At 41.3% G+C, this 14,477-nt stretch overlaps 3 protein-coding genes across 3 annotated transcripts in view; 2 read left to right on the top strand and 1 right to left on the bottom strand.

The window, feature by feature from the left end:
- The window catches only part of pag1 (phosphoprotein membrane anchor with glycosphingolipid microdomains 1), a 35,304-nt gene extending 26,785 nt beyond the window's left edge, over positions 1–8,519 (bottom strand). Inside the window, exon 1 of the mRNA XM_084695898.1 lies at positions 8,285–8,519. The gene's annotated coding sequence lies outside the window, so the exon portion shown is untranslated. The remainder of the gene's footprint in view (positions 1–8,284) is intronic.
- Positions 8,520–10,879: 2,360 nt separating this feature from the next.
- Positions 10,880–11,774, top strand: mrpl53 (mitochondrial ribosomal protein L53). The gene is made up of 3 exons (XM_084695882.1): positions 10,880–11,004; positions 11,245–11,357; positions 11,576–11,774. Exons 1-3 carry the CDS (start codon positions 10,910–10,912, stop codon positions 11,692–11,694), a joined length of 327 nt encoding a protein of 108 aa, XP_084552008.1. The 5' UTR covers positions 10,880–10,909; the 3' UTR covers positions 11,695–11,774.
- A 394-nt stretch (positions 11,775–12,168) lies between these two features.
- On the top strand, positions 12,169–13,404 carry fabp4a (fatty acid binding protein 4a). Its single transcript, XM_084695881.1, has 4 exons — positions 12,169–12,324; positions 12,528–12,703; positions 12,814–12,915; positions 13,160–13,404. Exons 1-4 carry the CDS (start codon positions 12,252–12,254, stop codon positions 13,211–13,213), a joined length of 405 nt encoding a protein of 134 aa, XP_084552007.1. The 5' UTR covers positions 12,169–12,251; the 3' UTR covers positions 13,214–13,404.
- The last annotated feature ends 1,073 nt before the right edge of the window (positions 13,405–14,477 follow it).

Raw genomic sequence — 14,477 nt, 5'->3', positions numbered from 1 at the left:
CACACAGCAAAGAGCCACACTGCAACCTTCTCCCTTCCCGTCCAGGAGAGATGTGTGGGGAAAAGGCATTCCGAGGCAGAGCCACAAAAGCGCCTTGGGATGGCATCCACACAGCGCACGTCACGGAAATAGGATGTGAAGTTTCTGGAGCACTGTTGTTAGTCGTTCACACACTAGTGGAGCCAAGTACCCTGCCCCCATCAGCACCACTGTACTGGAGCCCCTGTTGCTGAGGCATCATGGTGTATCTAGGTCTTTGAGAGAGAGCATTGGGGTCAGACCCCAGCCGGAGAGCAGATGAGACCAATCACACACACACACAATACACATAATATACACAAAGTATTAACACTGCACACACTCTTTCAGTCTTAGTCACACCGCACACACACATAGACACACACACACACACACACTTCTCTCCATAGGCCACCTCAGAGGAAAACCAATGGCATCTCTCTGAGGGATCCAGGGTTACTGATGTTCTGGAGACTTCCATGTCAATGGATCTGGGTTCAAAGCACCAGAGGCTGGAACAGCTGGAGTGGAAGGGAGAAGTGGTCTGTATGCTTGCATGCGTGAAAGTGTGTATTATGGGGTTGGGAGGAAGTCATTTGTAGGTCTGTTTTTATAGTCGATCCTTACTAATGAGAGGACAAGGCCAGACGGGCTGTGCCGTTAGTTCCTATAACGGCACTCTATGCATGTGAAAAACACTTCTGATTGTGTTTGTGGAGGGTGTGTAATTTGTGTGTTGTGTGTGTAATGCTGTGTGTAGGCGTGTGTCTGTTTTGATGTGTGCGTGCTTGTGACCGTGTGGCCATGTGAAGACTACAGAGTTTCAAACCAAGGACATGGAAACGAATCCATATCAAGCCAAACGTTAAATGGAGTAGATACTTATTGCCAATGAACAAATAGGTTCAAAACCCTGTGTGGCTGTTGGACAACAACCTAAAAATAACTTGACGTATTACTAAAAGTCAAATTTAATCCAAGCTTCATCCTCCTGCGAGTTAGGGTATTACAGAAAGTATTTCTACTTTGTAGTGTGTGTGTGTTTATGTGTACAACAAGGCATATGAGCTGCCAAATCATGTTTTTCAGCTTTGTTTGCACAGATCAGTGTGACCTTTGTGGGAGTGGTCTAAATGGTGTTGACGAGTGTGTGTATATAATCCTGTTTAATCTGTTTTCTACACCCTGTTTGACGGAAGTATTACAGCATTTCACATCGCACTGCCTCTTGGTGGACTTGGTCTCGTCTGGGTGGTGATAGAACTTAGCCGACACAGATCCCAACTTAGACTTTCAAGGAGAAACCACAAAACGTTGTTGTTATTGACCAGTTTGGTTACAAAAGGAATATCCGTCATTCACTTCCTGTTTTCACTTCTCCCAGGATCCATCCATACAACCCTTCTCCTCATACCTTTCTTCTTGCTATGATTTCTTTCCAAAAATGAATAACAGTCTTTGGTTTTCCTTTCTCCCCTGCATTATTAATTCTTCTCTTTATTCTCTGTGAGAATGATTCATGTTCTTCTCCCTGTTCTAGTTATTTTTCCGTGCTATGAATGAGTCTCTAGTGCCTTCAATAACAGTACATCTGTATTCCCTGGTTGAGAAAGTCAGTGCAGGCTTTTACCTCTCTACTCCATCAGAATCCCTGTGAACTTGAAAGAATACAATAGAACACACTATTATTCACTCCCACACAACCTCCTCTCCTCCTTTCCTCACATCTTATCTCAAGTCACTCAGTATTCCTGGAAGGCACTCTCCGGCCCGGACAAGTTCAAAACCTTTTTGTTGTTGTTCGCTGCAGCTCAGCTCCAAAAACCTGCTGAGAACCCCTTTTTCACACTCTCGCTTTCTAGAACTTTCTCTTTCCCTCTGTCGTCCACCGAGACCATCACCATTATCGCTGGACAGACAGTACCACTTTCATCTCTCTTCCTCTACTCCTCTCTCCGAACATCCCTTCATGCTCCTCACTCTGTAGACCATTTTAAATGTGGGTAGACGAGTGCCAATACACTGCGCAGAATTTTTGTGATGAGTCATTTTCTACTATGAAAGGTGCTATTCCACTCCCTGCAGATTACTTTTAAAGTTTTATTTTTTAAGACTGTAGTTTTTTATCACAATCAAAATGAATAAGATATATTAAGATTTGTTTTTGTTAGCTCTGTTATATCCAAGTACAAAAAATATGTTAACATGTAGGTTAATTTTAGTTTCACATTTTGTAAAAATATGAATACATCAAAATGGGTCTGACTACATGGTTACTGACTACATGGGTACTGACGTTGTGCAAATCATTGATTGTACAAACGTATTCACTAATTCAAGAAGATTCTTTCTCACACACATTACTTTTATCCCAACCTCTGCAGATCCTCAAAGCCTCTATGGGAGTCGTTGTCCTGCCCAGGCTAGAGAAGCATATTTACCAATAGTCTGTCTTGGCACACGACCAGCCTGAACCAGTTTATTCAATGAACCCAATGTCTTTGCGGAGTGGGAAGGGAGAAAAACAGAGTAAATTCCCAAGATGGCTAACATAGCATCCATCAGTAAACAATCCACCCTATGGTGGGAAAACAACACACACACACACACACACACACACACACACACAGAGCACACTAACCGTCCTGATGGATGTAACTGCATCACTGCCCCACCATATTGTTGTTCTTCTCATATAACCTCTGCTGAATTCACAGAGAGGAAACAGAGAAATAAAGATGCACTCCACAGACACAGGATAGCTTCCATTACCAGGCCACCACTAAAGCAGCCTACTGTATGTAAACTGTTGTTTTTAATCTTATAAGACTAGCCATAATGCATCATTGCATTTGCTTGAAAACAGTTCAAGTACAGTATTGTTGGAATAAATTGTGCTGAAGGAAAAATGTGGATTTCTCAAGGGAATAAAAGGGTATTCACAGGTATGGTACGCATTCAACAAATACAAAAGGATGATGATCTTGTCTTTTACCAAAAATGACCACAATCTCCTCTTCCTTATCAAAGAATATGCAGGTACACTAATTGATAGGCCGGCAGTAAAATTGCTGCAGTTAATATGCCATATGTAACCAGAAGAGCTGCTCTCATCTGAATCAGGTCAATTTCTCCAGAACACAACAAGCTTGTCTTAAAAAGTTCAGGTAAATAGTTTGGAACTATATCTATATCACCAGAATAATATACGTTATACCAGACCTGTGCGACCAACAGAACCACTATACCAACAGAAGCTGTCCAGAGTATAAACAGATCTACTACAATCACATCCCAAGCTAGGTTCTTAAGGCCTTAATATAGGTTTTGCAGCTTAAGAATCTATGGGGACTAGTTCAGTCCGTCCATATTCTGTAACAGCAATGTGTCGGGACGTGCCCTCTGGGAGTGGTTCTTTGTTAAATGTACCCACACATTGTTATTCCATGTTTTATTAATACGTCTTGGCTAGATAACAGGCCCATTTCCCAGCGAGTGGTGAGGAAGGGGAAAAGGGAGGTGCCCCTTAATTGTGAGACTGTTGCGGAGCATTGTGGGTAATTAGGATGAAAAATATCACATGCCCTCCCTCACACCATTACCCAGCATCCTCACTCTCACAGCTGATAACTCCAAGTTGAGACCGGACCAAAGTAAAGCACTGGATTCAAATGGGGGTTATTGGGCAAGTTTCCATCCCTCACTGGGGAGGGGAGAGGGGGTAAGAGAAAAAGTTGGAGCGAAAAGACAGAAAGGGAGATAAATCAAAATAGGGGGCAAAGACGGATAAGTGAGAACTAGTGAGAGATAGATTAGAGAAGGAGAGAAAATAAAATAAAGAGCCACACAGAGAGAGAGAGAGAGAGAGAGAGAGAGAGAGAGAGAGAGAGAGAGAGACAGAGAGAGAGACAGAGAGAGAGAGAGAGAGAGAGAGAGAGAGAGAAAGAGAGAGAGAGACAGAGAGAGACCCCAGAAGTCTCCTTCAGCAGTCCTCATGTTCCCTCTCACGCCTACAGACCTCCACCTTCCCAATCGATGAGAGTCACTCCAATGGTCCATCTTATTTCTCATCTTATTTCTCTCTCACTTCTTCAACTGCATATCAAAATCCCACCCTCTCCGGAGTCCAAAAAACTCACATCACTAAACATGAAGATAGGAAAACAAACGTGGATTCTTATCCGGGGACCTTAAGCGCACACATCGACAAGTGCTTGTTTGTGTTCAGCTGGGCGGATCCCAGTCCAATGGCACAGGCCCAAGGGGAATCGGGTGGGGAATTCTGAATCAAACCACTGTTACTGTGGAACACAAGATCATAACACCTGACACTGCTGACCACAGTGGAACCTAAATAAGACAGCGAGAGACCTATGCTTATGATGTGTCATGCACTGCATTGCCCAAACCAGATCATACAGTAACTGATTCCAATCGATCCTGTTTCCATTGTTTCATACTTGGCATGTAAGACTCCATGTCTCTCAAGATAACACTGCCAGGGATATAGCTGTGAGGCAGATAGACGGAGCTGCGCTTTCACAAGATGTTCACACTGAGTCGCTCAGTGTGTGTATGTGTGCAGTTGGCTCTTTCCTCTCCCCCACAGAGCCTTTACCCAGCCGAGTGTGAGATGAGGTGCCTCTCCCAGTGTGGCCCTATGTGGCAACATAGCACCCCAGCACCACAGTCCAACACACACACACACACACTGTTTCTGCTGCATCAGCAGCACTTAGACAGCAGTCGTGGATGGGGAACAGGGAGCATGCTCTCTTAAATCCTGCCCTGTCCTTCCTGTTCCATGAGACAGCCCAGATGTCAAGCCAGTCTGGCCAAGTCATCTCACGTCAGAAAGTAGCAAATTTGACACATGACCTTAATTGTGACATTGAAGGAGGGGGGAAATCCAATTTTGGCACACACTTGACTTTGTTGAATGTATAAAACAAACAGTAGCCTACATACACCAGCAACTACTGACAATGAGTTTTTTGTACCAACACTCTGGGAAATACTCCCCCCCAAAAATGTCAAAGCCCTCCCAAAAACTAAAAATAGCACTTTGCTACATAGCACACACCAAAAGCACTGTTTCCCAACAGGGCCCTCTGCCTCCGCTTTGTAAACGACATAAAGTAGGATGCACGATGATAAGGGGTGTTAAATTATCCACAAGCCTCTGGGAGAGGTCTGGCTTCCCATCAGCGTTAGCTTGGAGCAATCTCCCTTAATCACATCCGCAGTGTTTACTCGAGCAGGGGGCCCTCCGCCGACGCACCCTGAAAGTCGCTGAGGTAATTTTCTGTCGGAGCACTGCAGCACAAAGAGACAAGTAGTCGTCACGCACCCACACGCCAGCACACACGTGAACAAACAGACACTTAACCTGCCTGTTACACCTTTGAAAATTGCTGAGGACCTGTTGGTTGATGACAGTGTGTGTGAGGTGCTGTGTGTTACTATGCGTGTCGCGTGTGTTTCTGTGTGTGAATCAGGGCAAGTGCAGACATGATGTGAGCCCCGTCTGGGTAAACAAGTCTGGAAGTGAGAATATGTTGCGTCAGTTGTCTACAAGAATTCTGCAGGTGACAACATACCGATGTAGAGATTGTAAAACCATAGACGTAAGCTTTGTTGTTATTTCAAATTCCACTGACAAAACTATGTCCCGAGCACAGAGTAATTTTACTATGAGATAATGTCATTTAAAGCATCCTGCTGTGGCAGTCTAAGATTCACTTAAGATACTGAAGACGCAGTATGGTTCTTTGAGGGATTGTGGTGTGGACTGTTTTAAACTGTAGCTTAAAATGAATGGGCCACCTGAGTTTTGGTTTTGATATGTTTTTGGCATGACTTTTGCATTACTTGCTAGGTTGAGTGTGTGTGAACTCATGCCTGCGTTTCGTGTCCCAGTGAAACCACATCCTCGGTTGAAAAGTTCTTAGGTAGTCCAAATTACCACTTCAAGCTACTACAACAAGTCTTCTTTGCATCTCTGCCAGGGCAGATAGAAAATCAATTTTTCAAGGGTTGGTCATTCTGAGAGGATCTAAAGAGCACTTACAGTGTTATTGCCAATGTAGATCAATACATTTTATTTCACGATTAGCATTTAATCACGCCCTCTCTTCATCCTGTCTTCCCTGTCTGTCTCTCCTCTCACTGGGCTTGATAGATGAGTCTCTCTTCTCCCTGTTCTTTACTTACTCTCCTGAAAGTCTTAAGAGATTTATCCGCATTATCAAACATGCACCGCAATCACTGTTAAACGCATTCTTTTTTTCATCCACATTTTGATATGGGATGTCTTGTAAATACCCTGAAGTCTTGGGGAAAACAGGACAAACATACAATAGGGCTACTGTGAGCTGACAGTATAGGTGTTGCTTCTGATCATTATAAAGCACTAGCATTGTAAACCCTATGATCACCCTACAAACCAGTTTTCAATCAGCCAATTAGCAGGGGTGTGACCGTGTAACTGAGGGGAGTGGCAGCAGCTAAAAAGAACTTCTTCTTCTACCGTTGTGAAAACCACAACCTACATCTCACCAGTTCAAAACAACTCAAAAACAGCCATAGAGGGTTGGTATACATTGTCAAATCAAACATGTTGGGGAAGTTCCTCGTGTGTGTGTGTGGTGTGTGTTATCTGACAGTTTGAAAATGATGGGAAGTAGTACATCCCCACAGTTCCACACCGTTCGGTAGACCTTTCCGACAACTTGTGGCATGTGCGTATCAATGTTTTGTTTCGACCTTAACGTAATAAGTGTTATGAACTCTTGACAGCACTGGAATGCACTGACTTGGGTGGGGAGGTGGTTGAAGTCATTAAGGCTGTCCAACCCCTTCCAGGTTGTACTGCCTCATCCTTCAGCCGCGCTGGGGTAGCGTTTGGACAGCTAGCGTGTGCTCCCGTCACTCTAACAAGGTGTGTAAAGCCTTCGTCGCCACAAACCCCTATTTGTGACGCTGCGTATCGAAATGTGTGGGGCGAAAGAGACAGCTGCACGTATTGGACTGTAGCTAACTCGGAATAGGCACCCAACTGTCTGTGGCACCCAACCATGAAGGCAGGGGTTTCAGTTTATCACAGATGTTAAAGCTTCACTATTGCAAGTTTCAGTAAACCCTTTATACTTACAAAATGCACGTGACTAGATGTGTGTAATTACTAATTAAGTAGCATCTTCAGTAGCATCTTTAACCCAATAGACTTAAAGAAACAGAAATTCAGACCTCTTTTGACTTCAAAGCCAGAGGAAATGACTTATGTAACAGCTTGCTCTCACCAAAAACTAAGGTTTAATACAGTACAGTAAGTATATCTTTCAGTCAATCAACATGGTGTTGCACTGTTTTGTTAAATAGAGAAGTATAAGAAAATTATCCCCAGAAGGAAGCTGATTTTACAGAAGACAATGTGACAATTGTTGTTAATAAAGCAGATTGTCTGATTTATGAGGACTACCAATGGTTCCTCTTACACAGGAAACATAGAATGAGGAGGGGTTCTCTTCGTGAAAAAGGAACTGAAATTGACAATGGTATACTGTAAGTAAACAGAAGCTAGCACTGTCAGGGTCAATAAGCACAATGCCGTTTGTGGAACGACAAAGGGATATATTACTGTCACAGGCTTGGGGACTGGTTCAGTCATTTATCTGACCTCAATCCTTCTGATGTGCTTAGAAATGCAGGGAAACGTGGAGACTCAATATCATCCAGTGCCTGCTGTCTGTGACCTGCTGTGTGTGCATGTGGATGTGTGAACAGGTTTAGTTTATCTGTGCTCATGAAGGAAGTTAGTTTGCATATCTAAACTAGAGAGCACTATCTCATGGGTGTATTGATTTAAACAACAGTCTGTTAACACATACATTTCTACTGAATAAATCATTGGCCCAAGGTAAATAAATACTGCCTCACTTTTGAGGTACAGTATGCTAAGGGTGAAATGATCTCATTTTACAAAAGTTTACGTAAATGTCTTTATTCCACAGCTTAATCAAACAGAAGAAGATCCATAGATACGACATCTCAAATCTCTCAATAAGACTGTTCCCAACCCGCATTGCTTGACGTGCTGTCGCATTCAAAACAATCAATGAAGTTTTTGGATTGCACCCATTGCACCCACATAACCATATTCTCGAAGTCTATTACGATTACAGTATTTTACGGGATTACTAAACTATAAGGAGACGAGACTCAACTTTCACAGATTTTTGCAGATAAACATCGAAAGTGTACTTACCAGAAAATGTCATCCATGTAACAGCAATTGGTGACAAGAAATTCGTCGGTTTTGTGTACAGTTTGTGTCTGTGTGCCGGCTATGATTCCAAATGTAATAAACTGAAAATAAACTTAAAAGCAGACAAGTAAAATAATGATTATTCATACACAAAACCTATTCAAAGAAGGGAAACTGCACGGCGCGTTCTACTGCATGCAGACATAGTGCGGTGCTCTTCAGTCCCATAGTCTACTCCGGCAAGATGTTGGGGAGGAGTGACCGCTCGCTTCGACTATAAAGCAGTCTCGCTGAGGTTCATGGGACATGTAGTGCGTGATTATTTTCCCTTGCTTTATAGTACCAGTACGTTGGAAAATGTCCACAACTTTGTCACGGCTATTACGAAAAAAAAAAAGAAAACATGTACATTAAACTTTATCCTGTGTGATTGTACATTTAATTCCTCCTCCTCTTCATCCTCCTCTTCATCCTCCTCTTCATCCTCCTCTTCATCCTACTAATGACAATAATAATCGTAATCACGATCTGATATTTATATACTGTAGCTATAGAACAAAATCAGTAGCTATAGTAACAACAACACCATTCATGTACAATATAGGCTACTTATGCATGGATAATGAGACAAAAGAAGTAGAAGTAGTAGTATAAGACTGTAATTTAGTTGCATGGTGCTTAAGAACTATATGTCAACATCAAGGATCTTTGACAGCAACAACAAAAAACAGTATATAGACATTATAAAGACTCATTATAAAGAATATATTATAACGACCATACTGATAGACACAGCATGTTTTGGTACTTTGTGAAGACAAATAACAAACTATAATAATAATGTAAAAATGGTTACTGAAGTAACTGAAGTATACTGAAGCATTACTGAAAGTACAATGACTTGTCATAGGGTGAGGTCCGACAACAGCGCAAAAATAATACCATCCCACTGATAATAAAACTGCTATTTTCAGTAGATGGATTCATGTTGCAAATCCTGAGAACATGGTGAAAGAACAAGATCAATTGACACAAAGACAATAGCATGTATTTGTGTAAATGTGACTTAAGGGACACTGACCTGCTTAATAAGTGAAATAAACAAAGCCAGTCAATCTCTAACTTCCTGGCCACACCCCTTTAGCTGATTGAAAGAATGATTCAGCACCCTCGACTTATATTTAGCCCACCCAAGTGCAACAAAACAAGTAGAAAATACAAACGCTCTCCATAACCTTTATTCTTAGGGGCCAAACCCTTCCCCTGTGTATTCCAGCACATTGTTTTCTGTACCCTCTCCCCACTAACTTAATTTAGGACAATACAGCACTGGGTCCCAGTAGTGCTAATTGTCATGGTTGAAGTCAAGAAAAAAGGAACCATCTTGTGGAAGGCGGGTTGATAGGAAATGCCTGCCTCAAGCCGAATAACTAAATATAGCCTAACTGACTCTCCAGTCAAACTATCAGAAGTGTCAAAAGTATATTTGCTGAATGAGAAGTTCTTGGTTGAGGAACAGGGTGTGGGTATGTGACAAAACCTAAATTAAGGTTGAACCTATATGTGTGGTCTAATGACCAGTAAACAGTTTAGGAGAGTGATTTTATTTTTTATTTTTTTGGGGTGCAGCTCTTACAATTGTGTCTATTGCAGTTTTTAACACACACCTCCTCACCCCAACTCTGACAGCTTTCGTGTAGTTCTGGTCTACTGTTCAAAGCATACAATGTGCGGTAAGTGTTAACATAGAGAACAATGAAAAGGCATCAAATGGTTGTTTATAACAGGAACAAACAGTCCAGTAGAGTCCACTTCTCCTCTAATTATGTTATCAATGTGTTTGATTGTCTTTTTAAAGAGGAGACTCACCTTTATTGACTGATAGCATGACAGATTGCCCATTCGTCCTCTGCTAACCTAATTTAACATCCAACATCATTTGCCAGATTAGGTGTCAAAAGTGGTTTGTGTTTAGTCAAATAACCTGTCATACGTCATAAATGTGATTTCAAAAGGGGAAACTTAAGGCAGCAATACTCAGAAAGGAAATTAGAGTAGATTTGATTATTATATTAGGTATTTTAGGACAGACAACAATGATGTTTTAATTATTTGTTTTGGTTTTTGCTTGTTATTTAATTTTTTATTGTAAATGTTGTTCTCCAAGTCTGTGTTTTTGTTCACCAACATTGATCATGCTGTACTGCATTTTATGATTTGTATTGTAATGCTTTTTGCAGGGACCCCAGGAAGAATAGTCTCCACTACGGTGTAGACTAATGGGGACCCTTAATAAACAAACATATCAGTCACCTGCTAGTTCACTTTATGAAGTAAGTGCATGTTAGGTTACTTAAGACCATAATGTGCTTTGGTCAAAGGTTTATGTCTGTAAAAGGATTAATGGATAGGTTATAAACTTACTGGTAATTTTGCATGTGTGGTCCTTTTTCTGGTGAGGAAAAATTAGCATGTCAAAGACAATGTGTGTAGAATACGGACGATAAACCCCAAGAAGAGTTTGCTGGAGAAAATGTTTTATGCACTTACCCCATCTGCTGGGCCGTATGTGATAAAACGTAGCCTACTCATTGCGCACGCAGTTGAAAGGTCATAGAGACAAAAATGGCAGCTTCCAGTCGGTCAGCCGTTGTACTAAAAGCCATAAAGAGTATAGTGGTACAGTTTTGTCCCTTTGAGTCTAATGTTCGTTCAACACGGTAAGACTATAACATTTGTTTTCTCGTTTTGAGAATATATCGCAGTAATCTACACAGGCCACAACATGATGAAACTAAGCATATTTGACGTTCGTCGGCAAGCTAGCTACTGTACTATGGGTGGCACTTTGTGAAAGATGCCGTGTTCTCTTCCGAGTTTGTATAAGATTGTCAGTAATTCCTTAAATGAGGGCATTATATAATTCACTATTTTAATAATGCAACCTTCCTGTATTTCAGGGAGTTTCTGGTCAGGGTGGGATCGGAAAAGGCCAGAATGACCAACATGAACTGTGAGGTGACTACTAAAGTGAAACATGACAAGTCTGAACCTTTGGTGGACATCACATTCAGTAAGACACCACACTGTAGGCCCTACCCTACATTTAAATTCATGTTGCTTTGACAGTGTTTACCAGCTTGATTTTAAGCGATCTGAACTCATGCAATATTCTTCCTTATCACTAGAGCTTTTTAGTAACTCACGTCATTTAAAACCTTAGGAGTTAACAAACCACATGTTTTACATCCAGAGATAGTCGTCTGACTTGCTATGTCGTCCCCACCACAGCGGATGGGGAGAAGTTGGTGATGAAGGGAGCTGGACTGACCTGCAAGGAGATGATTACAGCACTGCAGTCACGCTGCATAGCCAAGGACCCTCAGGCCAGAGCTGGAGCGAAGAAATAGCCCCTTCTTCCGCAATATTTATGTATAAACCTATCAATTTGTATATTTGTGAATGTGAATAAATGCTGTGTTGAAATACATTTTCTTGGTATCCCTCTCGATCCTCACATACCAATGCTGTTTATATTAAAACAAAGGATCTAATTTTATTTCATTTCATTTGGGCCGAGGCCAATGCATGATCATCTATTTTCTTTCAATTAATTGGAATAGGCCGAGTCTACTTCAATATTTAGCTACCCAGAAGTGGCATGTGTTCCAAATTATTTTCTGGATAGAGTAGTTATTCATTCCAGCATTTGAGTGAAATTTATGCAACCGATAGCATATAGGTGAAATGTAATTTGGCAGAAGAGGAAGTGATGAGCCACTAGACCTTTCCCCCATTCCCAAATCTGAAGCAGTCGAACCAACGTGACGCTTGTGGTTGTGATTGGGCACCTCGATAATGCGCGTGTCAGAGTTCCCTTTAAAAACTTTGGCTCGCACACACAAATGAGGAGAGAGTTGAAGTTGGAACGATTGGGATTGTTGAGAGAACCACTCACGTTGCAAACATGGTTGAGAAGTTTATTGGGACTTGGAAAATGATTTCCAGCGAGAACTTCGATGATTATATGAAGGCTATAGGTAGGTTTTCGTCTTGCATTGATGTAGAGTTTATGGTTGTTGGAAATATTAGGACAGTAAATCATGCATGCCGTACTGTAGGCTAAGTCACTATGATAATTGTTGTTTTGGAACGTCATAATTTGCACAAACTGAATATGCTATGCATTATTGTAGCCTACGGAAAAAATAACCCGTTGAAATATTTGTTTCCTTTTATGCAGGTGTTGGATTTGCCACCCGACAGGTGGGAAATCGGACCAAGCCCAATCTGATTTTGAGCATAGAAGATCAAGGTGTTATTTGTATGAAGTCCCAGAGCACTTTCAAAACGACTGAGATTAAATTCAAACTCAACGAGCCATTCGAGGAGACTACTGCGGACGACAGAAAAACAACGGTTGGTTTGTCTGTGGGGAGAAAAAAGAAGTATCATGTGAAAGATTAGACCAATTTGGGTGATTTACTATCTGGAATTAACGCTATTTGATAATTTCCTCCTTTTTCCAGACTGTTATGACTCTTGAAAATGGCAAACTTGTGCAGAAACAAAGCTGGGATGGCAAAGAGACTAACATTGAGAGGGAGGTGACAGATGGAAAATTGATAGCGGTAAGGTTTTTGAACACTCAAAGTAGCTGATGTATATTTTTGCCTTAACCTTTTATGTAGGTCTACCCTTATTTATTTAGCACATTTTCTGTCAAGTGTTCCCATTTGTTGCATCTACAATGTAGACATTCCTAATTAATTCCACATCTCTGTAATTGAAGCAATATGTTGAAATGTCCTACCCTCTCCTGCCCTGCACCTTTTGGATTCCCTCCCTTGACCTCACATGCTTCTCCCCTCACAGAAATGCTGCATGGGAGATGTGGTGGCAGTGAGGACATATGTGAAGGAGGCATGATGGGATCACGACCTATCTGTGACTGGATTGGCAGACGACCGGCTCAGTTCAATGAGCAGACAAGCTAATGCGACAGGGTGTATTGCCCTTGTTCTTCATTGTGTTGCCAAAGCAAATTTATATTCTGTACTCCAATATGATACATTTGGTTCTAAACATTGTGGTGATTTTAATAAACATCCTAAAAGGAATATTGGTTGATCTGGAGTGATTATTTCCAGTGTTAAATGATCTATTTTTGAAAGTATGCTGTGGATAAAGCAATCATCCGCTGCTTCCGCAGCAAAGTCAATTTCAACAGACTGAATCAGTTTAAGTAAATCTAATAGCAAAATTTCAAGAAAATAAATACAAATAGTTACATGCTGAACATTAATGGACACGTTCAGTTGAAACAATGTTTTTTTTATTGTTTTGTTTGAACAATAAATCAAAAGCTGAGTTATAACCTATTGACACTGCTGAGCTAGTCTGAGCAGCTGTAGTTTATTAAACTGCTGTGCAATGCAGGCATGGCAGCTGGAAAGGGAAGGGAAGAGTTCTGCGTTTCAGCATAAAAGTGTCTAATACAATAGTGTCAAGCCCCATGTTTTTCGCAACTGGAATTATTATCTAGTTATATTATAATTTATATTATATATAAATTAAAGTTCATAATGGGTCTTAGGCATACACGTTTGTATATTGTATGCTGAAGCATATGAGCAAAATGATCTGCTCAAAGCCAAAACCCAGAGGTCAAATATTTCACCCTTGTAGCGGGATGATTCATACCCCTAGTTGGCAAAGGACTACTGCAGGAATGTAGTTACGTTTAAGATGCCGCATGAAAGACTATGTAGAGAGGTCACTTAGGAAATGTTTTCCTTTTCCCATTTTCAGCTCCAACATTTCCCATTTTGCACATATTTGTTGGTATGTATGGAGAGACCAGTGCATTATGAATCCCAGGAGAGTTCACTCCCTTTGGCCTGGGATCAAAACCAGATTGTTCCAGTGGCGACAACCACTTTCCCATGGAAGGAAAACACTGCATCTGGACTGATTGGTTGTAATGAGTAAAACAGCTGAAACAGGTGGAATCATGAGCCAACTCTGGTGGTGTCCATTTTGGAGTGGACAATAGCACTGATAACCATATAGCCTGTATAAAGTTTGAACAGTTGGGTGGGGTGACAAGCAGTGACGAAAATGCTAGTAATATGTAGCAAAGGTCGAAATATATTTGTTATTTTGTAATAGAGCCTTGACCACCAAAATACTG

This window comes from Hypomesus nipponensis, chromosome 4 (assembly GCF_054491055.1).
Source record: "Hypomesus nipponensis isolate SF chromosome 4, ASM5449105v1, whole genome shotgun sequence".
NCBI lineage: Eukaryota > Metazoa > Chordata > Actinopteri > Osmeriformes > Osmeridae > Hypomesus > Hypomesus nipponensis.
Note: the sequence above shows the minus strand (reverse complement) of the source record. Positions and strands in the feature narration are given on the sequence as shown.

What these genes read in the sequence shown, in the direction of transcription:
- fabp4a (XM_084695881.1), top strand. Translation starts at nt 12,252, where the DNA reads ATGGTTGAGAAGTTTATTGGGACTTGGAAAATGATTTCCAGCGAGAAC. An exon ending in TGATTATATGAAGGCTATAG is followed by an intron (nt 12,325 to 12,527) that starts GTAGGTTTTCGT and finishes CCTTTTATGCAG; the next exon opens with GTGTTGGATTTGCCACCCGA. An exon ending in CAGATGGAAAATTGATAGCG is followed by an intron (nt 12,916 to 13,159) that starts GTAAGGTTTTTG and finishes CTCCCCTCACAG; the next exon opens with AAATGCTGCATGGGAGATGT.
- mrpl53 (XM_084695882.1), top strand. Translation starts at nt 10,910, where the DNA reads ATGGCAGCTTCCAGTCGGTCAGCCGTTGTACTAAAAGCCATAAAGAGT. An exon ending in TCTAATGTTCGTTCAACACG is followed by an intron (nt 11,005 to 11,244) that starts GTAAGACTATAA and finishes CCTGTATTTCAG; the next exon opens with GGAGTTTCTGGTCAGGGTGG. An exon ending in TTTGGTGGACATCACATTCA is followed by an intron (nt 11,358 to 11,575) that starts GTAAGACACCAC and finishes TCCCCACCACAG; the next exon opens with CGGATGGGGAGAAGTTGGTG.